The sequence below is a fragment of the Engystomops pustulosus genome, chromosome 5 (assembly GCF_040894005.1).
Source record: "Engystomops pustulosus chromosome 5, aEngPut4.maternal, whole genome shotgun sequence".
NCBI lineage: Eukaryota > Metazoa > Chordata > Amphibia > Anura > Leptodactylidae > Engystomops > Engystomops pustulosus.
The window spans coordinates 144,486,961-144,514,480 of NC_092415.1; the positions used below are offsets into that span (position 1 = coordinate 144,486,961).

Genomic DNA, 27,520 nt, shown 5'->3' on the forward strand with positions numbered 1-27,520 from the left:
ATACCATATAATACATACAGTGTGCCGCCATATACCATATAATACATACAGTGTGCCTCCATATAACATATAATACATACAGCGTGCTGCCATATACCATTTAATACATACAGCGTGCCGCCACATACCATATAATACATACAGCGTGCCGCCATATACCATATAATACATACAGTGTGCCGCCATATACCATATAATACATACAGTGTGCCGCCATATACCATATAATACATACAGCGTGGCGCCATATACCATATAATACATACAGCATGCCACCATATACCATATATTACATACAGTGTGCCGCCATATACCATATAATACATACAGCGTGCCGCCATATACCATATAATACATACAGCGTCCCGCAATATACCATATAATACATACAGCGTGCCGCCATGTAAAATATACTATATGGAGGCAAGCCGTGTGTATTATATACTAAATGGAGGCATGCTGTATGTATAATATGGTATATGGCGACAAGCTGTGTGTATTGTATATTAAATATATATATATATATATATATATATATATATATATATATATATATATATATATAAATATATACAGTATACACACTCATACAGCAGATACACATATATACAGCATATACACTCATATAGCATGCATATACCCACACTCACACAGTGTACACACACTTATATACAGTCATACAGTATACATACACACACATTCACTGTACATAATATACATAAATACATAGATGCATCTAAATATATAGTATCTTCACACTTACCATAAGCGTTGAGGCAGGCCGCGGACGGGTTTGTCGGGCGGCCTGGAGAAAGGGGGGGGTCGGAGCCGGGAGCCGAGCGCCGGGGTCGGAGTCGGGGGGGGGGGGGGCTGGAGGATGTCGGCGTTTCAGTGTTCGGAGTTGGGAGCGAGGGTTGAGGGGGGAGAGCTGGGACCGCGGGGGCAGGAGGGGGAGGGGTTGGCGCGGACAACTTTTGGAGCGGAGAGCGGCGGGGTGGGGGGAGCGGAAGTGAGCTGAGGCATGCGGAGGGCGGGATTGTCGGCCGGTGGCCGGAACCAGGTGCTGGACGGAGCTCTGGAGTGCTGGTGGACCGGAAGCACGGTGCCGGCGGGGAGCATGGTGCCACACGGAGGGCTGTAACAGTCCCGTTCGGCGGGTGGGAGTTCGATGCAGGCGGGGGTTGGATGCGCGGTGCCTGCGCCGGCGGGGAACTCGATGCCAGCCGGCAGGGAGTGGGGGCACGGTGCCGCCCCCTCGTCGCGCAGGAGGTTTGCCGCCTGAGGCGAGATGCTCAACTCGCCTCATGGCAGGTGCGCCCCTGAAGGCAAGGATAGTCTTCAGGGGAGTGTGGGCTAAGGGCTCAATGGACCGCAGAGAAGAAAAAATGGTGAGCATAATATTACATCACAGATAGACCTAAATATGAAATAGAGCACAGTAAGTGAAAAGTGATCCATATGAATATATTTCAGAAAATGAAAAGATGAAGTATAAGGTCCAATATAAAGACCGTGCATGATATCAATATATATAAGTGACAAAAGAAGAAATGGAAAGAGTGTGAAGAATGTGATGATGTGAGAAAAAGGGGGGGGGGGGAACCTGTGATATTATGTGACAAAAAGATTATAATAATATGCGTGATGGTTAGGGAGTCACAGACACAAAGACAAAACAATATGACATAATAAGACTACTAGATTAAGGTGACTCAGGGTGTGCAAAAAATGAAATAAAAGTGATGGAGAAGGTATGAAGTGAAATGGGTGTGATGTGAAAAGATAATAATAATGATGAGAACAGTGAAGATAATGTGAAAAAAGGAAAACCATAAATATACCTATTGTTTATAGAATCCGGAAAACAGCATGTCTTCATTCATCCCATGTGGGGATAGTGAACCCAAGCGGAATATCCATCTTGCCTCTTGTCGTAACAATGCCGGTATCATGTCACCACCCCGAATATTGGACTGGATTCTTTCCAAACCCACTACCTTTAGTTTGGCTGGGTTGTTGCAATGAAAGGCATGGAAGTGCTTAGCCACTGTGGTCAATTGTCTGCCATTGGCAATGTCCTGTTCAGCATTATTGATTGTGGAGACATGTTTTTGGACCCTTTTCCGAAGCTCATGGGTCGTTTGACCGACATATATTTTTAGACAGGGACAGATCAATCCGTACACAACACATCGAGACCGACAATTGATGTATGAGCATAGAACAATTCTTTCTTGATTAACCGGGTTTTGGAACGAATTGCCTTTAAGGATCATGGGGCATACTGTGCATTCCCCACAAGGGTGAGATCCCACCAATTTGAGACCCCTACCTAGTGTCTGGTTGGGGCTTTGAAAATGTTTCTGGACCAGTGAGTCCCGCAGGATCCTAGCTCTTTTGGCAATCATCCTAGGTTTAACTGTAATGTGTGGATGTGGTCGTGGATCACTCCTCAAGATACCCCAGTTCTTTTGCAACAATTCATAAACATCAGACCATTGATTGTGGTATGTTGTCATCAAACAGGGTTTGCCATCCATTCCTTTAATTTTGGATGTAAAAGTGTCTTCTCTCTTAGTCTGCTTGGCCCGCATATATGCTCTGGACACCACTTTCTTGGGATATGCTCGATCACGAAATCTTGAGGTCAGATCCATGCAATGTTGCTGAAATTCCTCCTGGGTACTGCAGTTTCTTCTCAGTCGTAGAAACTGACCGATTGGGATCCCATCCCTCAGGTGTCGTGGGTGAAAACTCGAGTAATGCAACAAGTTGTTGGTCGCTGTCTCCTTCCTGTAAAGGGTCGTCTCGATATGTCCGTCCCGAATGATAATTTGGAGATCCAAGAAATTTACACTTGTCTGTGAAAAAATAGGTGTAAGATGGATTTGTAGGTGATTGTTGTTCAAGTCCGAGACAAAATTCTGACAGGTCTCGAGTGAACCCCTCCAAAACACCAGTACGTCATCAATATAATGGTACCATACAATGACATGCTCCTGGAAGGTCCGCGAGGGGTACACACTGGTCTCCTCCCACCAACCTAAAAGGAGATTGGCGTAAGAAGGAGCACAGCGTGCACCCATCGCGGTACCCGAGACCTGCCTATAAAAAACCTGATCACAAACAAAGTAATTGTGTCTCAAGACAAAGTCAAGCAATTCCAAAAGGAAAGCACTATGTCAACGGTCACCACCCTGATCCTTTTTTAAAAAATATGTCACGGAATTAATGGCCACCCCATGTATAATGTTGGTGTACAATGACTCCACGTCCATTGCCACTATCCTTACCTCTTCATCAGGTAACTGTAAGTCCAAATTCTCGATCTGTCCTATGAGGTGTGAAGAGTCCTGTACATATGATGCTAATTTGATCACCCGATTCTGTAGAAAAAAGTCGATGTAAGTGCATGCTTTTTCGCATAGTCCCCCTATGCCAGCCACAATGAGTCTACCTGGTGGATTGACAAGTGCCTTGTGCACCTTCAGCAACATATAAAATGTTGGTACAACTGTTTTTTTAACTGTCAAAAAATTCTTCTCTTTACGGTAAATGATCCCTGAGTCCGCGGCTACTTTAATTAAACGATTTAATTTTTTCTTAAAAACATCTGTGGTATCTAAGGGTAAAAAGAAATAATATTGCTGGTTACTCAGCTGCCTCCTTGCTTCACCCACATACTGGTCCATGGGCCATAGGACCACATTTCCGCCTTTATCGGCTTCCTTGATGACAAATTTTGTGTTGGAACGTAACTTAAATAATGCTTGGCGTTCGATTTTGGACAGATTTTCATGCTTGTACGGTTCCTCCTTTAACTCACGAATGTCTGTCATCATACACTCAAAGAAAATCTGTATAGCCGGGAAAAGACGTAAATTGGGTGTAATTTGTGATGGTTAGCGTAACGTGAAATTTGGCCTACCTAATGTTTCTTCGTTCACATTTTCCCGTAAAAGATCAAGTAGGTCCAAAAAGGTTTGTCGGTCCCCCTCTGGCATGTTATCTGTGAGTGTTGGCTGGTGGTACAAAAGTTTAAAGGACAATTGTTGGCAAAAAAGATATATGTCTTTAACCAAGGTAAATTTATCAAGTCTTAACATAGGAGCTCAGGCCACGACTAAGAACATCCTTCTCTGCATCAGACAAAACATAGTCAGATAAAATTGCTCTTCTTGGTGTTGTATTTCTGACGTCCTCGTTTGTAGCTTGGGGACCACCTGTTCCTTAGACCTCTCTTGCGCATATTGGGTCCATTTTCTCCGGTGCCTCCTGGATCTTCATCTGGGTCGCTCGTGTCTGTCGATAAAAAATCGCTCGACGAGGTTTCATTGGTAGTTGTGGGTACTGTTGGTGGTCTCCTCCTATTCCTAGCATGGGTCCATCTATAGGCTCTCTTGCGGCCATAGTCTCCTTGGCCTCTATTAAATTTGGATCGTTTTTTCTGTATAACATCTTTTTCGTATTTCTCAATTAGTTCTTTAAGCTGTAACCGAAAGGGCTGAACAAGGGTCACCTGATCAAATGTAGATAGTTTAGTTTCACATGCCCGGATTCGTTCCTTGGTATGTGTCAATGCCTCACGGTCATGCGGCCAAAAGCAAATCAATTAACATGGTGGAACATTGTAACAACACATTTTCCACATATATATCTTTTCTTTTACGCGGCAGTTTTTTCTTTTACCTTCACTTTTTCTTTTCTCACTCTCCCGATATGGGGGATTAATATACTGGAGAATGTAGGCACTGTTATATTCCACATTTAATTTTTGAAGCGTTTAGTTTTACATGGTGAATTAGTAGCACACCACACACGCATTGCATTAAATACAGCAATGGGTGCTTCCATCTTGTATGTCATGTGACTCGGGCATCACGTGCACGCATGCGCACTATACCGGGGATGACGGTGAGCGTTACCACACCATCAGGGCGTTCCACACCTGTTACCATTCATCATATCTACACAGGTATATATAACTGGTTACTCCCATACACCAGTTACCCCTGAGAAAGCCACTGTGAGTGGCGATACGCGTGGGTCTCTCCCAGCCCCTTCCCCGTCTGTCCGGCCTGCTTGGCAATTATATTAATTACTCATTTCTCTTGACTATCTGTTAAGATGTTGTATATCCATCAGTTATTTTTCATTATTCTGTAGCTGGACAGGCTTAGGGTTTGGGTCTGGGTAGGGAGGTGTTGTGTTGGTGGGCCTTATCATGTGCCCTACCCTCCCTTGGGTTTTTGTATAGAGGATTTTTCCTTTTTAAATGTTTTTATTGGTTTTTGGTTTGGTGTATATTACACATCTGTTGTTCATATTTAGTGGAATAAAGATTATTATTTTGGTATAGCACATGGTTGTTTCGTATTATTGCTTTTTTCATGTGCCCAGTTCTCTATCATTATGTGGGGTTCCTCCTCAATGATTTTGATTAAAAGAAGGGTCATTCAAGTAATAACACAGTGAACTTAAAAAAATAAATAAAAACCTTTTTAGGGTAACTGCACATGTTGCAGAATAGCTGCAGGATTTACCCCAGTGATAATCCTGTAACCATTCTGCAAGCATCAGAGATAAGCCGAGTAACAAGCTGAGCTCAACCATTGCATGTGCCTTGTCACATTTGCTGCAGATGAATAATATATAGGATTGCCTTCAATTGCTTCACTTGTTGTGTGAGATATCAGGACATTGGTCAGATCTGTGAATGATTAATAAACGTGACTTAAACTAATACAGAAATACCCTAATCACTTTGTCTCATTTCTTAGGATAATTGAATGATATTGAATATTTCCCAAAGCCGTAGTGACTAAATAAATTTTCTCCATCTTCACTCCAGCAGTTACCTGTGTCGATATATATTTTTAGCACTTTGTTATGCTCTGTTAAGCACATTTATGAAAATGGGGTTGTTGATGAAGAAATTTGAGAGTAGGTTATTGATTTATAAACTTTATTCTATATTTGAAAAGGACAGAAGCTATTTATCCCTCAGTAGTGAAGAAGATTGCTGCATGTGGACCTTGGAGACCTTGGCTTTGCCATTCCAAATAAAAGATGACATTCACTTGTACTTTAGTGAAGCGTAATATGGACAGCTGTGGTTTAGGTGGCTCAGACCAGACGGATGATACATTCTCATTTGAAGCAGTCGGAGGTCCATGATGATTATACGTCTACAAGCTCTTTGTTTAGACAGATTAATTTTACCTCTGCTTGCAATGATATAACGCTGTTTCTATAAAATGGAAAGAAACCAATGCCCTGAACAAAGCAAAGATGTTTAGATTCTGTATTTGTTTTTTTTTAATTTTCCTATATATAATATACTTTGTTTTGATATATGCTATTTTTATTAATGCTGGGGGGAAATTTTAACTAAGCTGGTGCAGTAAAAATGTTATAGTTGTCCTTAACACCCAGTGAGATCCCAAATCCCTTTGTTGGACCGATTCCATGTTACTCTTGGAGCCTTTCTTTATAAAGTCGCTGTAGATAATTAACTAGACAAGTGCTAACTGGGAATATAAATTATAGTCATCTTGTGACACTCGTGGTCCAGCAGGAGAATCTAAGGATGGAATTATAAAAGCAGTTTTTGTGGCAGAAAACTGTGTGACCTTTTTATATGCAGTTAAAACACATCTTAACTGGAAACTCTAAAGGGTTGTCTTTTGGAGCCCAGCAACTGAGAGCTCCACTGACCATGTAAGCATAGGAGCATCCTGGAGAACATGGTGTAGTTTCCGAGGAGCAGTAGTTGGATGTTTCTAAATAACATGAATATATAGTTAAAACACACTGCTGCATTATAGCCATGGCCTAATTGCTGGCGGAGGTGGTTAACTTGTTTTTACAATTAATAAAGGTTTCATTTTTTTTATTTTTGGGAACATAAAAGGAATGCCTGGTTCACAGGAAGAATGTTTGTTCTTTATTAAATATATATTTTAGATGGTATGAAGGCAAAGGCTTTGATCATATATTGAAGAACTCTTTATAGCCTTAGCTCAATATTCTGCATTTATCTTTATCATCTGAACTGAACTTGACTCTGCAAACAAAATTGATTTTAAGTCTTTTTTCATAGACCGCTGCTTATTGATATGCCATTAGTAGGTTGAAGATGGGAAGCAGAGCCTGTTATGATTTTATGAACTATGAATGAGCAGCAAATTAAGGTTTCTTGATGAGCTCAGTTGCTACCACTGACTATATCTTTAGAGATCACATTTTATTAATTTAAAAGGGATGCTTGCTTTTGAAATTTTCTTACATCGTGCAAAGTGCTTGTATGTTATCATACTTTATTCTAATGTTACCTTACAAAAATATATTTTATTCTATCTGAGGAGATGTCGGCAGAGAAGGAGGGAGCCGACCTTACCAAGGAAATACCATCAATTGTCCATATATAGTGTTTCTATATCTCTCAGGGCTTCTCCTGTCAATTATTTAATATTATTCAGTTAATTATCTTTTACTTAGAGTTTCACCAGAGCTTCCATAGAGTTACTGTTAGGAAAGCTTAATGCACTGGTATATAGAAATTGATCTTCTCAGAGATCTCTCTATAATTATTACATTATCTTTTTTTTTGTAAAGCATGTGATTAACACAATGAAATTGAATTAATAAAAATGTATTAGACACAGAATAAATTATATTAAATGCCCCCAGGTGTTTGCATTCCGTTTCTAAACACAATGTAAATGCACCATGTGACCGTGCCCTAAACATTTTGAATTCAGATATTGATTATCATGATATGCTCCAGATAGCTCTTAAAGAGGTTCTCTAATATACATACAGTTAGGGCCAGAAATATTTGGACAGTAACACAAGTTTTGTTATTTTAGCTGTTTACAAAAACATGTTCAGAAATACAATTATATATATAATATGGGCTGAAAGTGCACAATCCCAGCTGCAATATGAGAGTTTCCACATCCAAATCGGAGAAAGGGTTTAGGAATCATAGATCTGTAATGCATAGCCTCCTCTTTTTGAGGGTACGTTCACACGTTGCAGTTAAAACTGCATTGTAATCAGCTTTGAGGTGGTTTTAGGTGCAGTTTTGTCAATTGAACAGGTGAAAGACATGAACTGAACGAGTGAATGACATTTGTGGTGCGGGTTTCCCCTTCAAAATCAAATTCACCCGTTCAGTTCATGTCTTTCACCTGTTCAATTGACAAAACTGCACCTAAAACCACCTCAAAGCTGATTGCGATGCAGTTTTAACTGCAACGTGTGAACGCACCCTCAAGGGACCAAAAGTAATTGGACAATGGACTCTGAGGGTGCGTTCACACGTTGCAGTTAAAACTGCATCGCAATCAGCTTTGAGGTGGTTTTAGGTGCATTTTTGACAATTGAAAAGGTGAAAGACATGAAATGAACGAGTGAATGACATTTGTGGAGCAGGTTTTCCCTTCAAAATCAAATTCACCCATTCAGTTCATGTCTTTCACCTGTTCAATTGACAAAACTGCACTTAAAACCACCTCAAAGCTGATTGCGATGCAGTTTTAACTGCAACATGTGAACGCACCCTAAGGGCTGCAATTAACTCTGAAGGCGTCTCCCTCGTTAACCTGTAATAAATGAAGTAGTTAAAAGGTCTGGGGTTGATTCCAGGTGTGTGGTTTTGCATTTGGAAGCTGTTGCTGTGACCAGACAACATGAGGTCAAATGAACTCTCAATTGAGGTGAAGCAGAACATCCTGAGGCTGAAAATTTTTTTTAAATCCATCAGAGAGATAGCAGACATGCTTGGAGTAGCAAAATCAACAGTCGGGTACATTCTGAGAAAAAAGGAATTGACTGGTGAGCTTGGGAACTCAAAAAGGCCTGGGCGTCCACGGATGACAACAGTGGTGGATGATGACAGCATACTTTCTTTGGTGAAGAAGAACCCGTTCACAACATCAACTGAAGTCCAGAACACTCTCAGTGAAGTAGGTGTATCTGTGTCTAAGTCAACAGTAAAGAGAAGACTCCATGAAAGTAAATACAAAGGGTTCACATCTAGATGCAAACCATTCATCAATTCCAAAAATAGACAGGCCAGAGTTAAATTTGCCAAAAAACACCTCAAGAAGCCAGCTCAGTTCTGTAAAAGTATTATATGGACAGATGAGACAAAGATGTACCAGAATGATGGGAAGAAAAAAGTTTGGAGAAGAAAGGGAATGGCACATGATCCAAGGTACACCATATCCTCATGGTGGAGGCAACGTGATGGCATGGGCATGCATGTCTTTCAATGGCACTTGGTCACTTGTGTTTATTGATGGCATAACAGCAGACAAGTGTAGCCGGATGAATTCTGAAGTGTACCAGGATATACTTTCAGCCCAGATTCAGCCAAATGCTGCAAAGTTGTTTGGACGGCGCTTCATAGTACAGATGGACAATGACCCCAAGCATACAGCCAAAGCTACCCAGGAGTTCATGAGTGCAAAAAAGTGGAAGATATTTTTGTTCAACCCTTCAAATTAAACGTTACAATCTGCACTTGAATTCTGTTGTAGAGGTTTCATTTCAAATCCAATGTGGTGGCATGCAGAGCCCAACTCGCGAAAATTGTGTCACTGTCCAAATATTTCTGGCCCTAACTGTATATATCTATATATCTATTACTGGGGCAATAGCCTGGCAGTCCCAACAGCTGCAATCCCACCACCTTCTGTAGTATACAGATGCAATTTTATGGCAGCTCTATTTTCTTAATTGATACAGTAGAAGGATTGTCGCAAATGCAATTCATAAAATACATTTTAGTGTATTTAGATGCCCAATAACTGTACATTGTAGGTTGCTGTAAATCCATTTTGTATGTAATATTATTCTTCCATTTTTGCTGCATAATATTAATCACCTTCTCTGACATGATTATATTGGGGAATGGTATATATATTGTGTCCTTAAAGGGCATCTATCATCTGGATCTACACTGTGTAGGGTACAGTCTGTGCTGTGCCTTTCTTGTTTTGAATCCATCTGTTATTTTAGAGAAAATTTGTTGATATAGCAAATTAAATTATTTTATGCAAATTGGTGTGAATGCTGTTGCTCCTGTTTTCATCGCTCTACAACTCCTTTCTGCAAGTGGTGTCACTTGCTGTGTAAAGGTGTGTAGCTGGTTGATGCTGGCAGCAGGGAAAGAAGAAAACTGCACTACCAAACATACAAGTCCCTGGCGCACCAAGAAGCCAGTTCTAATACAGAATTTTCTTTAGATTGACAGATCGTAGGTAAACAGGAAAAGCATGTCCGGAAACCTTAATGAGTGCCCTACATATTAATAGGTTTATTTGTGGTGAAATTAGAAGATGGTAGATGCTGTATAAAGACTAGTCTATGCTAGTATGATACTTATTGATCAGTCCCCATCAGTCTACATCATGGATTTGCTGTAGCACTAATAAAGCATCTCTGTTCCATTACAGTTTGTACAAAATTAATTACTAATTTTCAGGCTGGTGAAACTGTAGCGTCATGGTGCTACAGTGAGGAAAAGTACAGTAAGCAATCATCTGATTGCTGGTTCATGATAATACTCTGCAATACTAATGCAGGGTATTAGCAGTGTCAGCCTATGCACATGCATAGGCTGGCACTGTGCCAGTAAGATGACGTCATAGACGGCATCTTACTGGCAGTCTGGGGTGTCGATCGGACCCCGGAGATGCCATAGCAGCGATCGGCGCCCCCCCCCCCCCCCCCCGAAAATGGTGCGGGGTGCTGATCATGGGGGAAAGACCCCCAAGAGGCATGTTAGATGCCGTGCTCGTGCTGACCACGACATTTAACGGGTTACACATCTGCGATCGGAGCCCACTCGCGGGTGTTACAATGGAGAGTGGAGCCGAGCCGGCATCATCTCAGCGGTGGATATATCCGCCGCTGAGCGCTAAGTCACTGCGCTCAGTGGCGGATATATCCACCGCTGAGCAGGAAGGGGTTAAATTGAAAACTGTTGTTTTAAAGAGAACCGTTCATCACCTCAACCCCCTTTTTATAGTTTTAAAAAGTGGCGCTCCGCTTATTCCAATGCAGTTTTTTTCTGTATTTTCAATATGCTAATAAGTTCATCTGGTTTTCGGGTGAATTTGTCCAACAATTAACTAGAACCCTGCTCTCCTATAGGCCATCAATATTATATTAATGAGGGTCTGACTTCCTTTACTGATAGCACAGCTCAATCCAATTCACATGATTCAGCTTAACATTTTACTAACTTTTTGTAACAGTTACACTGTGATCATAGTTGCTACAGAAAATATTTGCAGGCCAATTTAATTAAAAGTAGTTATATTAAGTCACCCATGTGTGCATTAATAACAGTTTTAGTTTTCATTGAAATCTGTTTCGGTCTCTCTACCAAAACATCTTTTACTTATTTGTGGAAATGATGGAATGGAGTTACTGTATAAAATATTATTTATTTGCAATAAATCCTGTATCTTTACATAGAATAAAAAACAAAATATCACAAAGATATAAAAACGTCATTGTATAAGATCTGATCTAATTTGCTGTTGTTTATACAGTCACATGGAAGGATGCTACACCCAAGCTGGGACTTTGGCATAGCATACCTTCTGGTGGAGGGATGAGTGCTGCTCACCCCTCCCCTCGCCATAGGGAGACGTGCTGGCGGGCTGTACGTATGGCTAAAGATAGAGCACGCTCTTTTTTGTTCCAGTGACTGCATGGTACGGTGTCACCATGTCGTAAACAATGCACCTATATGGCGGCAATATGCTATCCGCCGTTCATACGGCTGCCATATAAGGTCGTCTATACAGGGGCCTTAACTGTATAGATTAAAGTTCTCACAATTCTATCCACAGTGTAAGCAAAGAATGTTTCTTAGCACTGCGTACTAAGAACTGGAGAGCCATGTTACTTGATCCTATCAGAGAAGCCGCTAAATGCCCTGACGCCAGAAAAAGCACATTTAAACCATACGATTGACATAAACACCTATAAACCTTTTTTTTTTGTGCTAAATTGAAGGATATGAGATATTGGTACAATAAAATAATTATCTTCTAAGCAAATAATATAAGGATGTCATTTTAAGATTATTAAAGGAAATCTAAGACAAAGTCAAGTATGGTAAACCAGTGGCACTTACTCATAGATCCAGGCACCGTGACTATGGTAAATCTTCTTATATTTGTTACCATGCCTTTTGGGGCATTAGCATAATTGTGAAAGTTAACTTTAGAAGGAAGGAATCCATGAATAAAAAATATAAGAAGATTACCACAGTGCATGGAGCTATGAGTAAGTCTCCCTGGTTTGTTATACTTGATTTTGATGGTAGATTTACTATAAAAATGACCCAAATCAGAGATTTTATGTAAAAGAAAGAATTCCAAAAATCCTCTTTTCGGTCTAAACATGTATTTATAATTGTTTTACATGTCAATTCATTTACAGAACAATGTAAATCCTGCATTGGACTTCACTCATACTCCTCCAGGGATGCTGGCCCTTGACAACATGCTTTACTTTGCTAAGCATCATCAGGATGCTTATATACGGGTAAGGATCTGTATAACATTTCTCATGTAGCCTTTTGCAGTTGATTTTATGCTAGCGTATTATCTAGTGTTTGTTGTTCCTGCTCAGCCACATGTTTTATTTTTACATGTCTATTTTATTTTTAACCCAACAATATTTCTATGAACTGTGAGGTATACAAAAAGATTCAGAATTAAAGATCACACAGATTAAGCAAATTAAATGTATATTATTTAGTGGGGTCAATGTGTGTTTGGTGGTAAATTGATCAGATTTGCTTATTGTTATTTCTTTGTTTTATCATGTACCCTATGATCAGTATATTAGCTAGTTTGCAGTGAGTATTTTGCCACAGATTTACAAGACGGAAAATCCGTAATAGGGGTGCTATGCCCTTTTTTCTGAATATTGGCCATGTCTGTCAAAATCTTCTGACACTAGTCAATAGCCTCTCACACAGCCAAACCAGTTCCTTACGCTGTACTAAGGAGACCCAACCAGGTTGACAGTGCTGTCTGCAGTTGGGAGTTTTTTGGTTCTGAGTTCCAATAATGGAGCGAGATGCGGTGGCGCTTATCACGGAATGAACTCCCCGGTACGGTCTTTAAAATTGCATAACTTATGCAATTTTAAAGACCGTACCGGGGAGTTCATTCCGTGTTAAGCGCCACCGCATCTCGCTCCATTATTGGAACCCAGAACCAAAAAGCTGCAAATACCTATTGGCCTCCACCTGGGCAAATATAGGTAAAGAAGGTTGGTGCCTGGAACCTCCCTTTCTACTCTACATGCACATTTAATTGTGCTTCAAGGTGAGCACCTATTTACTGTTTTTTAGATTTGAAAATTTTTTATCCCAGTACACAAGGAGAGCGCTCTTGTCCCCTTTTGTTTCCCTCTACCCCGAGACTTCTGGGTCAGAGCAATCCCTGCTCACCCAGCTCCAGTCTCTCCCTCCAGGTTTCCATTTTTGTAGTTGGGAGTGTGTTCCTTCTGGAATATTGGCTTATTGGTGTGGCTTAATCCCACATCATGTTACTAGACTTCTTGTAGGTCATACTTGGTATTAAGGGGCTGCCTTTCAAGGTAGGAAAAAGAGGCTTTGTTCCCTTGAATTTTAATAATTTTTAACTACGGCTTATCAAACAACAGCTTGCCTGTCAAAACACTATGTGCATGTCTATGTATTTGTCTACCTGAACAGTAACTGTGTACATCACCTACTACATGAAGCCCGATTTGCAGTCACCACCATACAGCATATAATTGGAGCACTCCCTCTCCCCACCTAAAAGTCTATTTTAAGCATTTTATCAGTATGATTGAAATTCACAGTATTGTTATAAAAATGCCTGGTGTGAGCAGCATATAACATCGGAGAAATGCTATAATATTTTTTCCCTTAGTTCCCTCTGTAACTGGCATTGAGCTCCCGCAGTTACCTTTCAATCTAAGCGAAGCTTTTTAAACTGTGGAAAAGCTTGAGGGTGCATTTATAGCTGAATAGCATCAATAAAAATAGGCTGCGTTTTGCTTTCTGAGGTTGACTGAAGAATGTAACATACAAAAGGTCTTTTTCTAATCTAATAATAGCAAGTCTATGAGCTGCATCAGAGCGTGTGTATATTTTCATTTAAAGTAGGGGCTGCAGTATATCCTGCATAAGTAATAAGCCTCTAGTCACGTTCCATTACCAGAATTGCATGTGCACTAGCCCAACATCTTCCATTTATTTCATGTATCTTCTATGTTTTTCCGCTTATCTTCTCTTTCACATTGTGGCAGTTATTGCTGAGAGCAAATTATATCACCAAGGCAAAATCGTATAAGCTTATATCATGTTGCTGAAAGTGTTTTGCCAATTACGTACATAGCTTTATACTTCATATCTGGTATGTGAGGTTATTGCATCAAAGGATTTTGCCTAATAGAAAAGAGCTGAGTAGTGTTCAGCCGCCAGATGACTGACAGTCCAGTTACTGCAAATCTAACTGGATAATCTGATAAAAGAGCCCCAGTGGATAAGTAAGAAATACTTTTATTCCACAAACCATCTATTGTAGCGGAAATCTTCGGTGGGTGTTTGCAGGGTCAGATTGCTGTGATAAAATTAATTCATTGTGTATAGAGATTTATATAATTGTTGCTTTCATTACAGATTGTTTTAGAAAACAGCAGTCGGGAAGACAAACATGAATGTCCCTTTGGTCGTAGTAGCATTGAACTTACCAAGATGCTTTGTGAAATCCTCAAAGTGGGAGAGCTACGTGAGTATCTGTTCCTTTTTAACTTGTTATAATTGCAACCAGTATTATAATCTAATAGAACCATGTTATGTCAAGTGGATCTATTGGACAATGTTTAGATCTGTTATGTGAGAGAACCAACACAATACAAGTTGAAAGCGGTGCCATTCAATCATAATACACAAAATGTGTATAGAGCTAACATGTTCCACAGCTCTTCATAGGATTCATGTACAGACATTCAAACAATTGGATGGAGACCTTGTTAAATATTTTATCATCTTTTATTCGGGGCAGCAAGATGTCATATACATTGGTTTAGAAGGTTTTTTTTACTAACTGTTTTACATCCTATTATTAACTCCAAGTGACCAGTTTGAATCGCCAGATAATTCTTCGGGATCGGCAACCATCTATACAGAATGTGGCAGATGTATAATTCAGCAGACATCTTATTACAGTTTTCTGGTGTAAAAAAAACAGATAAAGGCATCAAAAATAGAGACTGAAAGAAATTTTGTCAAGTAGAGCAAAAATAATCCCAAATTATTTTTCAAGTATATACTCAAGAGACTAAAATTGGAGGGTGTGGGCTCTCTAAGGAATAACCAGGGAGTCATGCTGAAGGGAGATGAGGAAAGGGGCAATTTATTGAATGTCGCCTAAACTGTCTTTACCCAGGAAAATCCCATTGTGGAAGACATGATGACGAATAATGTAAATTTTCTTTTAAATGTAAACATTTTAACCCAGGAAGAGGTACGGCACTTCCTCACAACCAGTAAGATAGAAAAATCACCAGGGCCAGATGGCATACACCTCTGGGTATTTTCAATATTTGAAGATGCCTAAAGGGGTATTCCCACAAAGACAAGATTCTTAAATATACTCAGGACAACTGTTATTGACAAAAATACAGCATTTCACAAATATAATTCCAACCTATCTCTATCAGTCGTGGTATACACAATTATGGTTGTCTCGGGACCCAACCGTGAATCTTCAACGCTGCAATGAGCTCCTCTTTGCACTTCATTTGCCACCCTTGCATTTCAGGTCGAGCTCATACACACACTGACTTCCTGCCAACAAGCAACGCAGAGCAGAGTAGGTCTTAATCCAGGGTAAGGAGGCATATAGCAGATCTGACAGTATGTTGTGGCTGTGATGTAGCAGGGCTGAGAATGTAATTGTATGTTATATGCATCTCATGGATCTCATCATCTCATGTCTTATCTGCCCCATCTCTCTTTCTATGTGTCAGATACTAGTACAATGTTCAGAAGCTAAATGAAAGTGTATATAAACCTGTACCCTGATAATATAAGCATATTGTCAGCACACAGCATCTCATAGGAAAGAGGGATCATAATGTATCTGCTTAGAGAGTCCCCATCAACAATCTAGAATTTTACATCGACCAGCCTACAGAGTGATAGGAGCTAAAAGGGCAATAAACTGGTAAAATTGTAAAGTAAGTGGTTACAAATTATCTTTATTGTGTAAAGATCAATAGGGATTAAGATTTGATAATTTTCTTTCATGGGCAAACCCCTTTAAGGACTGGTTCTTTTCCACATGACTGGCATGTAGCAAATGTGGTGCCAATATAGAAAATAGAATCAAAAAGTGATCCAGTAAACTACAGACTATTGTGAGTCTAACTTCTGTTTTGGGGAAATATTTGAGGGGTTTTTTAGAGATGCTATCCTAGAGTATCTCACTGTACATAACCTTATAACCCAGTATCAGCATATGTTTATGTGAGATTGGTCCTGTCAGCCTAATGCGATTGACTTCTGTGAGGAGGTAACTGGACCTGGGGGACACTGTGGATGTTGTATATCTGGACTATTACAAGACATTTGATACAGTGCCACATAAAAGGCTGGTACATAAAATGACACTTCTGGGACTAGTGGAAAATCTGTGAAGGCAATTGATAGTGATAGAAAACAGACGGTCATCAATAATGGCACATTCTCAGATTGGGTTGACGTTGCCCGTGGAGTGCCACAGGTACAGTATTGGGCCCCTTCTTTTTAATAATATGATCTTTTAGAGGGTTTAAACAGTCAAGTTTCAATATTTGCAGATGATACTAAGAAGTGTAAAGTAATTAATATTGATGCTGATCGTATAGCATTGCAGAGGGATTTGTGGAAGCTGGGCGGAGAAATGGCTTATGAGGTTTAATGTAGATAAGTGTAAGGTTATGCACTTGGGCAGAGTCAGGCATCTGCAGCTAAAGCAAATTAAGTTATGAGATCTATCAAGATTGGAATAGATTCTTTTGATAAGCCCCCATGCAAATCACTGGTCAGACCACACTTGGAATATTGTGTACAGTTTTGGGCACCAGTGTATAAAAAAGGACATAGTAGAACTTGAACAGGTGCAGAGGAGAGCAACCAAGATTATTAGGGGAATGGGATGACTAGAATATAATGATAGATTACTGTCAGTTTGGAAAAAAGATGGTTGAGGGGTGACCTCATTACAATGTACAAATACCTAAACGGGCAGTACCAGGATCTCTCCAAAGATCTTTTTATACCTAGGCCTGTGACCAGGACAAGGGTGCATCATCTACGCCTAGAGGAGAGGCAGCTCTACAATCACCATAGATAGGGATTCTTTACTGTAAGAGCGGCGAGACTATGAAACTTTCTGCATCAGGAGGTTGTCATGGCGGACTCTATGTACATGTTCAAGAGAGGCCTGGATGCCTTTCTGGAGAGCGAAAATATCACTGGTTATGGGGGAAAAACTTTTTTAATTCTTGAAGGTTGGACTTGTGTCTTTTTCCAGCCTTATATACTATGATACTATGGTATTTTACACATCACCTTTATTATAGTGGCTTGGACAGTGTGATAAATGTGCTTTCATTTCAGCACATTAAGTGTTAATGTCTGGAGTGGCAAATAATCCCTAAGGTTTTCTTGTGCCACTTTGGGAATTAAGTCAATTTGCATCTCAATTTACAACTTGTTTTAACCACTTCGTGACCGCCGCCGTGTTATCACGGCGGAAGTCGGGTTGCGCTGCATGGAGAGGGCTCACGGGCTGAGCCCTCTCCATAGCCAGTAAGTCTTTGCTGCATATTGCAGCAAAGGCTTACCGGTAACACCCGCGACCGGTAACACAGCGATGGCTGCCCGCAAAGCTGCCTGCAGCCTCAAAAAGATAGCGGCGCATGGGCGCCGCCATCTTACCTGGGATCGCCGCTCCGCATGACGTCATTGGGGGGCGCCGATCCGTCTCCATGGTAGCCTCAGGTCTTCCGAAGATCCAAGGCTATTTCGTTTTAACCCCTTCATTACAATGTGCTGATACTGCCATACTGTATATGATAGGATCAATCAGACAACCTAGGGTTAAAGTACCCTAGGGAGTCTGAAAAATAGTAAAAAGAAAAATAAAAAAAAATTAAAAAAAAAATTATAATAAAAAAACCTAAAATTTCAAATCACCCCCCTTTCCCTAGAACTGACATAAATATAAATAAACAGTAAAAATCATAAACACATTAGGTATCGACGCGTCCGAAAATGCCCGATCTTTAAAAATATGATAACAGTTTTTCAATGTGTTTAACCCCGTAACGGAAAATAGCGCCCAAAGTTGAAAATGGCACTTTTTTGCCATTTTGAAAAATATAAAAAAATCTATAAAAAGTGATCAAAAAGTCGTACAGTCCTAAAAATGATATCATTGAAAATATTATCAAATTTCGCAAAAAATTACACCACCCACAGCTCCGTACACCAAAGTATAAAAAAGTTATTAGCGCCAGAAGTTGTCAAAATTAAAAAAATAATTTTTGTACAGGAGGTTTTAATTTTTGTAAATGTATGAAAACATTATAAAACCTATACAAATTTAGTATCCCCTTAATTGTACCGACCCAAAGAATAAAGTAGACATGTCATTTGGGGCGCTCAGTGAAAGACGTAATATCCAAGCCCACAAGAAAATGGCGCAAACGCGTTTTTTCACCATGTTCACTGCATTTGGAATTTTTTTCCCGCTTCCGAGTACATGGCATGGAATATTTAATACTGTCACTATGAAGTGCAATTTATTACGCAGAAAACAAGCCGTCACACAGCTCTTTACGTGTAAAAATATTCACAGTTATAGATTTTTGAAGGTGGGGAGTGAAAAATGGACATGAAAAAACAGGAAAGGGCCCGGTCCTTAACCGGTTAAAGATTACAATTCATATACATTGACTGACATTGATACTGACTTAGACCCACACTATCTTGGCTCTATAACAGTTAGAACTATTTGGTGTATTTGGAAAGCTGAAAATAGCATCTTTACAAAAGCATCATGATTGTGGCTATGGAGAAGCAGGCAATTAAAATATTCTTGGGAATGTAAGCTGAATTCTGGACTATGTCTTTATCTATTAGTTATGGTTCTAAAACACACACACAGAGCGTGATGCATTTGGTAGGTAGATGCTACCCTTCCAGTTTCTGAAAGTGACTATTTATCTATATGCTTTACCGGGTGAGTTTTATTGTAAAAGAAGGATTTCTAAAAAAGATATTTCATACTCTACCTGAAAGTTCTGCTAGTTAAGTGATGTAAACACTGGTGACCATTCCTTTAACCATGGTGGACATTAATGATACTGGTCAATTTATAAGAATATCATTGCTATTCAACTTCCAGGCTTGCAAATCCGGAGGCAGCATGAGTAAGCATCAGACTTGCATATCCACAGCACATAGATGGATCGAAGTAGAAATTACTGGTCCTCTTTTTGTTGTATTCTGCAAATGGTACTGATTTCTGTGAAATCTACATTAAAATTTATGGAAAAGTTTCACCAGTGAATGGATCAGTAAAACCATTTATTGATCATATCAATGATTGTTCTTATCTAGCATCTACATGTATACTATCACTGTTCTTGTGTGCATGACTGTGTACTAGAATGAATATTCAGTCTATGCAGTTGTAGCATAAAGGTTCCAAAATCAATGTTATGCATGTATCTGTGTAAGCAGATGATTAATATTCATAGAAGCTTAGAGAAACAGCAGCTGTATTTTCTCTTTGGTTGTCAGCTGTTTACAACTTCTATGTTTGTGTGATACAATTTTGTGTTTGCAGCTTTGTTAGCTATAACTGTGTATTTTAGAATAATTCAGATTATTTTTCTGCAGTTAAATATAGCAGCTTTGTTACTACTTTCTTTCCATTTAAAGAGGTTTCTATTATTTGAAAAGAGTTTAAGAAGTTGTGCCATATTTGTTTATGGGATGTGTCTGATTATGCAGTTCAGCTCCTCAAAATTACCGTATTTTCCGGACTATAAGGCGCACATAAAAACCTAGGATTTCCTTATAAATCCAAAGTGCGCCTTATAGTCCGGTGCGCCCTATGTATGGAGGAGGGCAGCGGACCCTACTTACATAGGTCCCCGCTACCGGAGACAGCAGATCTCCAGCGGGAACTGCAGACCACGCGCACGATCCAACTTCTGCCGCCTCGGTCTGCAGTTCCCGCTGGAGATCTGCTGTCTCCGGTAGCGGGGACCTATGTAAGTAGGGTCCGCTGCCCTCCTCCACCTGAACGGACCCCCTTCCCCGGAGACCGCTCACCTCTTGCCGGTTCGGTCTCCGCTCCATTTTCCTGCCACGCCCCCGGACCCTGTGCCTTATAGTCCGGTGCGCCTTATATATGGAATTATTCCATATATAAGGCGTTGACTACTAATGCGCCTTATAGTCCGGTGCGCCTAATAGCCCGGAAAATACGGTACTAGAGCTGCAACAGGAAAGCAATTTAATTTTTTTCTTCATCTAGTAGCCCTGAACAGCTTTATGGGGTTTGGGTGAAAAATGTTAAGGGATTTGTTTTGAGCCGGGCGCCTAGAGGTATGTGCACAATAGGGGAATGGTGGGGTGGTGGTCAGGTTGGAGTGGAATTGCAACGTGGATCCCCAAAGCTGGATGGTAGTCCAGGAGGAGGTATGCATGTAAAGAAAAATATATGGGGTAGGATTGATTGACGCGCTACTTCCTGAGATAGGAGTTTAGTTTTATTATTAGTTAATATTTTGACCACGTGTTTCAACACTGTATTGATGTCATCAGGTCAACCCTGGCTACCTCGCGCCAATGCTGGCGTGCATCCAACTCTCCCAGCACCAGAGCGTAGTGCTGTGGATACCTACAGGAGATCGATCCCTGTTATCCTTCTTCTACAGACCTGATAAAGACACCGATGCGGTGTTGAAACGCTTTGTCAAAATATTAACTAATAGTAAAAACTCTAACTTATATCTATCTCTGGAAGTCAATCAAGCCTACCCCATTTTTTTTTTCTCTTGCATGAACAGCTTTTTACCATAGATCATACTGCAGGCTGTAACCTGGCAATTTTTGTAGGTTTTTTCATAAACTTCTGGTTACAGTTATATGTGCCCTTTGCTTATTTCATGTTGCCCCTATAAAGCAGTGTTGTGAAAAAATGTTACCTTTTTAAAGGGGTTGTCCAAGAGGGTAAAAAAAATTAAACATTTATTTAACCTCCGCTGCCCCTCCCTGCGTCCCACGCTGCCATCTCTCCAGTCCGTGCCCATGTAAACAAACGAGGACACGAAGCCGCACTACTTTCAGCTTCTGGCTGGCCGAGGACAACAAAGTAAACTGACAATTATTTTTTCTTGGTACAGTATTCCTTTGCTAATATATTCTCACAATAGACTTCATGTACTTTGTCTTTCTTTTCAATTCTTAAATTCAACCAACTTTTATGATAATCTTTCCTATTTATCGATTGGACATTTGTAAACTCTGACCCATGAAGTTATAGTTATATTATGTTGCAGATAAATCACATTTAACCAGTTATTTTCAATATAAAGAAAGTTTCTTAATTGCAGATAAACCAGGGACACTTACTCATAATAATCTTTATTTATATAGCGCCATCATATTCCATAGCTCACTTATAGATCCAGGCACTGTGACTGTGGTATTGTCCTTCTAAAATCAACTTTTACCCTACCCCTCTCCTGATGTAATCTCACTGCAGCACAGGGAGTTTCAGTGCACAGTGGAAGGGGGGGAATAAGCCATCACTCTTCTTCTGCTCTGTCACAGGGTCTTCTAATGCTTTGTGTGACAACGTCAGATACTAGCCAACATCGCAACCTGACCATGGAGCAGTACATCTGACTAGTATTCACTGCTCCATGGTCTTGTCCTTCTCTGGCCATCTGCACCCGTGATGATCAATGATTAAGGTGCTCATTGGATACTTATGCTGCCACTGGCTGGCAGAAGGGCACGGGCCACTACTTGTGGCACTGCGGGTAAGTTGGACTACACTTGAATGGGTTGTATGGCTGCAGACATTGTCTTGCACTTTCTAGATAAAATACAAATAATTCTACGAACCCATCTCCAGGGAAATGGCAGGTACACATTTTCCTGTGGTCGCTGCGCATGTGTGGTCTGTGTTTTCCGATCCACAACTGCTTGCAAGCTCCAGACTCCGGTGTGCGCACGTGCGCCTGCACACAGTGTAATGCTCGTACGTGGCTGCATTGCTGGATCGAGCCACCAAAGCTTACAGAGAGTGCAAGGCAGTCGTGCAGGCTCCACGATACTTGCACATAGCACAAGCAGACAATTGCTGCCGTGCATTCTGTTCACAAGAACACTCTTCTCCATGGGAGCAGAGTATCATAAGACTTATAGTCTCGAGGCAGAGCACCACGGTCATCTTACTTTCTCAGTCCTGGCAGGAATAAAAAGGTAAACGATTTCCATACGATTTTTTATGTGGAATTCATGGTATTTTTATCAGTAGAGGGTAATTTGTGTCACCAATGACTTTTTTTTTCTGGTTCAGGGACCATATAACCCCTTTAAATGACTTGTGAAAGTTAAAAAATATGTGAAAACTGCTTTAAAACACACATTAGGCAAAACTAGCCAATATTTCAATAAATGGCCAAATCTTAGCCGTCTATGGAAACAACAATTTGATCCATCCTGCACATCCCAACTGGATGTGCAGTGTAACATTTTTTTGCAATTTGTTTATTTTTATCCACATTAATCCATTTTTTTTATCTGCATATGTGCAAGGTTCTGAAAAGCCAAACTAATTTCTAACACGGATTGTAACTGTATTTTTCTTTTTCTTTAAAACCAATTATGAATACAGCACAGAACTGGAAATGTGCATGCAAGTGAAATGTTGCTTCATAGAAAGCTTTAGCTTTTAATCATCTTACTCTAAAATTTGCATGTTAATCAGGAATTTGAGGAAGTATTATGCAAATTGCATCGAGTGCCGAATATAATATTAATTCAAACAGCCTCCAAGCATAATTACAGGAAGCTGCTATGTAAACTAGGAAGGTGTGATTTTCATCTGATGATTTAAAGGATCATCATTTCCACTTGCGTGACATGTTTGCGCTCAGTTGCTGAGTAAGGAGGAGAGTTTTTAATGAAGTCTCTTGGGCCTTGGCATAAGCATATAGTAAGTTGTAGCTCTGAGCGAAAGTGGTAAACAATAGTTCCTCCGTTCCTTTCTATACTCTCATTTCTATTAATAGCTGAAGGTATAAGTGCTAATAATTGTGTGTGTACCTAGAGGGATGCTGAGGCAGAAGCATTCGGTATCTTAACAACCAACTTTCACTTTTCTGTGTTTTATACTTAAAATGTGTTCTGTTTAGTTATAAATGGCAAAGTTACACAACCAGATTTTACTCTGTTCCTAATTAAAGTAGCCTTCAAATAAAAGCGAAAAGGTAAACTCAACTAATCTTGTCAGCTTTATTTTCTCCGTTCATGGATCAAGCCTAAACTACTGATACAAGTATAAAAAAACAATGCCACTATTATAGGCTACCTGGGACCCTTCGATCCAATATGTCAGGAGACCTTGAATGGACATTGGGGCCTTGGGATGGTGGTATGCCACACCAGGTCCCCTGTGGGGTGACCTGTCTCCCCCTGAAGCCTGACTTTTCTTCCTTTCTCTTTTCCTATCTTTGGTTCTTTCTAACCCTTGTATTTCCTTACCTTTTCCTTTTTACAGCTAGTTGAGATTTCCGCCAGATATATATATGGGCTCGACTGACCCAACTCGTGGACCGTACATTAGTTTTATCAGTGTGTTTTTCCCTTTTTATATATATATTATACATGTTTCTATATAAGCACATGTGTTCTATAGCTACCTGCTTGGGATTCGTCATCTTTGGAATATTTGTTATGTATCTTAACTAAGATATGTAACCTTTTTTATTGTTAAGATTTGCAGTAAACACTTTTTAAAGTAAAAAAAAACATTGTGCAATCCATCTCAATGTCGTTGCAATTCAAACAGAACATAAAGCAATCCAGCTTAGATAAAAAGGAATTGTAGATCAAGCCATTAAAGTAATTAATTAAAGTAGCACTCCAGCAAGAGATACTCATTACCCTCCAGTGAAGCCTCCTGTCTGATCTGTTCAGATACCATTTTTATGTCGATAAACCAAACTTCCGTCTCCAACTCCTCAATTTTTCTAACTCCAAGTCCAGCTCCAACAATATGGTCACCAACTCTAACTCCACAGTCCTGTTTTCCTGGTCACTCCAGCAGTTCTGTGATAAATGCAGGCCTTTTTACTACTTTACTATTTACATAGAATACAGCACACATTCAACTCAACTAAAAACATTGAAGGGGATGCATAACCTGCACCAACAGGTTACATGTGGCTTGTCTTGTCAAGCCATTGATTACTGTCCACACTCAGCTGACAGTCTGACAGTCTCATGAGCGCTTCCCCAACTGATGGACACATTCATAAGTGAAGTGGGCTGGGTATGTGTGTAGCTGAGAAGTCCTCACTGCTCCTGGGTCCTCTCCTGCCACTACACTGTGTCCTGACTTATGACGCTGGTTGTATGCGCAGGGTAAAGACACAGAGCAAAGTAGCCCCAGGAGAGATATGTACTGCTAGAGGGCACTTTCTTGCCACTTGGTGCTGACACAGAGCGTGGTGGCACATTATGAAGAGAAGAAGCTGTGATGTTGTGCAGGGGGGAGAAGAGGAGTCAGGAAAGAAGATTTTTTATTTTTTTTGTCTGCTCTGGTGGTCTCCAGTTTTATTATTGTCTGTCTACGAGACTGTCTTTTTATGAAAGATGTCAAAGAGAGCAGTAGCCATAAATATTGAGGGGAATTAATTATGACTGGCACATTGTGCACAAATCTTAATAATCCCTGCACAGGGATGTAGCATTTGTTTGCCGGAGTGAAATCTATGCCAGATTTCAGCTATGACATGGAAAGATATTCTGGTGCAGATTATTGTGAATTTGTCAAACTAAAACATCCCTGTCCAGTTCCCTGCTATGCTCACTTTTTAGAAAAAAGTGGCATGATGGACGGAAAACGCTCATTAAGTGGCTGTGTATCAGGAATTATGACTTTTTTATGCCAGAAAACTGGCGTATTATAGATTCTCCCTATTATATTTACCAAACTTAATGGTTTATTTATGCTGCCTTGTTGCTCTCATTGATTCTAGTATCGGAGGAAGCCAGAAACTGTAGTAATCCTTAGACTCATACTATATAAGGCCGGAAAAAGACGCAAGTCCATCAAGTCCTTTAAGAATTAAATAAATGTTTTATCCCCTGAGATTTTTTCTCTCAAGAAAGGCATCCAGTCCTCTCTTGAACATGTACATAGAGTCCGCCATAATAACCTAGAGTTCCATAGACAAAGGTTCTTTACTGTAAGAGCAGTGAGACTATGTTGATGGTAGAATCGCCTCTCCTCTAGGCGTAGAGGATGCCCCCTTGTCCCGGTCACAGGCCTAGTTATATAAAGATCTTTGGAGCGATCCGTGTACTGTCCGTTCAGGTATTTGTACATTGTAATGATGTCTCCCCTCAGTCGTATTTTTTCTAAACTGAATAATCCCAAATTTTGTTATCTGTCATTGTATTCTAGTCCCCCCATTCCCCTAATAATCTTGGTTGCTCTCCTCTGCATCTGTTCCAGTTCTACAATGTGCTTTTTATACACTGGTGCTCAAAACTGTACAAAATATTCCATTTGTGGTCTGACCAGGGATTTGTATAAGGGCAAAACTATGTCTTTATCATGAGAATCAGTTCCTCTCTTGATACATCCCATGATTTTATTTGCTTTAGCAGCAGCCGCCTGGCTCTGGTCATTAAAATTAAGTTTACCATCCACCAATACCCCAAAGTCCTTTTCAGCTCCAGTTTTACCAAGTAATTGACTGTTTAGAACATAATTATACTTGTTGTTTCCATAGCCCTGTCATGATCAGAGGTAGTGGATCCTCTGTACCACCCCGGGCAATGACGTTAGCCGACACCAGGGACCAGAATCTAAGTGGTACCCGGTTTTCACCAGAGCCCACCGCAAAGCAGGTTGGACTTGTTTCGGCGTGGTACCATCTGGTCGTTCCACAGGCGCGACTTTGCCTGCAGTGACGGCCAAGGTGTAGTGCAGAATCATGAGGCAAACTCGTTGTCAGGGACAGGCAGGAGGTCAAGACAGGCAGCACGGAATCGGAGTCAGGAACGGAGGTCCCAACGGGAAATCTGAATAAATGCAGAGGGCTTGGAATACAGCTTTTTCTCAGTCATGGAAGCATCCAGGAGGGAACATAGAAAGGGGGTGGAATTTATTAGGGCAGGCAGCTGGTCAGCGCCAATTAGTGGTGCCCTGGTCCTTTAAATTTTGCAGAGCGGCCATTACGGGGATCGCCACTGGATGCGGGACAGGTGAGACCAGATGCTGGGGCACACAGAGGTGCACAGGTGTATCTGAGATCCGGGATATGGGACGCACGGGCACCTGTGACAGGGCCAAGTGCATAACTTTACATTTATCTACATTTAAACCTCATCAACCATTTCTCTGCCCACTCCTCAAGCTTCCAATGCTAAACTATCGACCTCAGTATTTATTACTTTACACAGCTTAGTATCATCTGCAAATATTGAAACTTGACTATGCAAACCCACTACAAGGTCATTAATAAAAATATTAAAATGAAGTGGCCCCAATACAGACCCCTGTGGTACTCCACTGGTACCGTCAACCCAATCTGAGAATGTGCCTTTGATGCAACCCTCTGTTATCACTAATCCAGTTGCTTACCCAAATACACAGATTTTCCCTTAGTCCCAGCAGTCTCATTTTATGTACCAACCTTTTATGTGGCACGGTGTCAAATGCCTTTGAAAAGTCCAGATATACAACATCCCCAGAGTCCCCCAGATCCAGTCTGGAACTTACTTCCTTGTAGAAACCTGAAATCAGATTAGTCTGACAGGACTGATCTCTAATAAACCCAGGATAGCATCTCTAACAAACCCCTCAAATATTTTCCCCATCACAGAAGACTCACAGGTCTGTGGTTTCCAGGATCGCTTTTTGATCCTATTTTGTATATTGGTACCACATTTTCTATGCGCCAGTCCTGTGGAACATAACCAGTCCTCATTGAATCTTCAAATATTAAAAATAGCAGTCTGACTATAACGGTTCATAGCTCATACACAGAGGTGTACGCCATCTGGGCCCGGTGATTTATCTATGTTAGTGGTTGGGAGGCGGCGCCGTTCCTCTTCCTGGGTTAAACTGTTGACATTCCAAAAAGACTTTACATTATTCCTCATTGTGTCTTCCACCAGGGG

The 27,520-nt window shown here is 40.5% G+C and overlaps 1 protein-coding gene across 2 annotated transcripts in view; it reads left to right on the forward strand.

Annotated features, from left to right (window-relative positions):
- ELMO1 (engulfment and cell motility 1) overlaps positions 1-27,520 on the forward strand; it is a 222,522-nt gene that overhangs the window by 95,111 nt on the left and 99,891 nt on the right. For both annotated transcript variants that reach the window (XM_072153299.1, XM_072153300.1), the window contains 2 exons: positions 12,469-12,573; positions 14,711-14,819. In XM_072153299.1, coding sequence (XP_072009400.1) covers positions 12,469-12,573; positions 14,711-14,819 — 214 coding nt within the window. The remainder of the gene's footprint in view (positions 1-12,468; positions 12,574-14,710; positions 14,820-27,520) is intronic.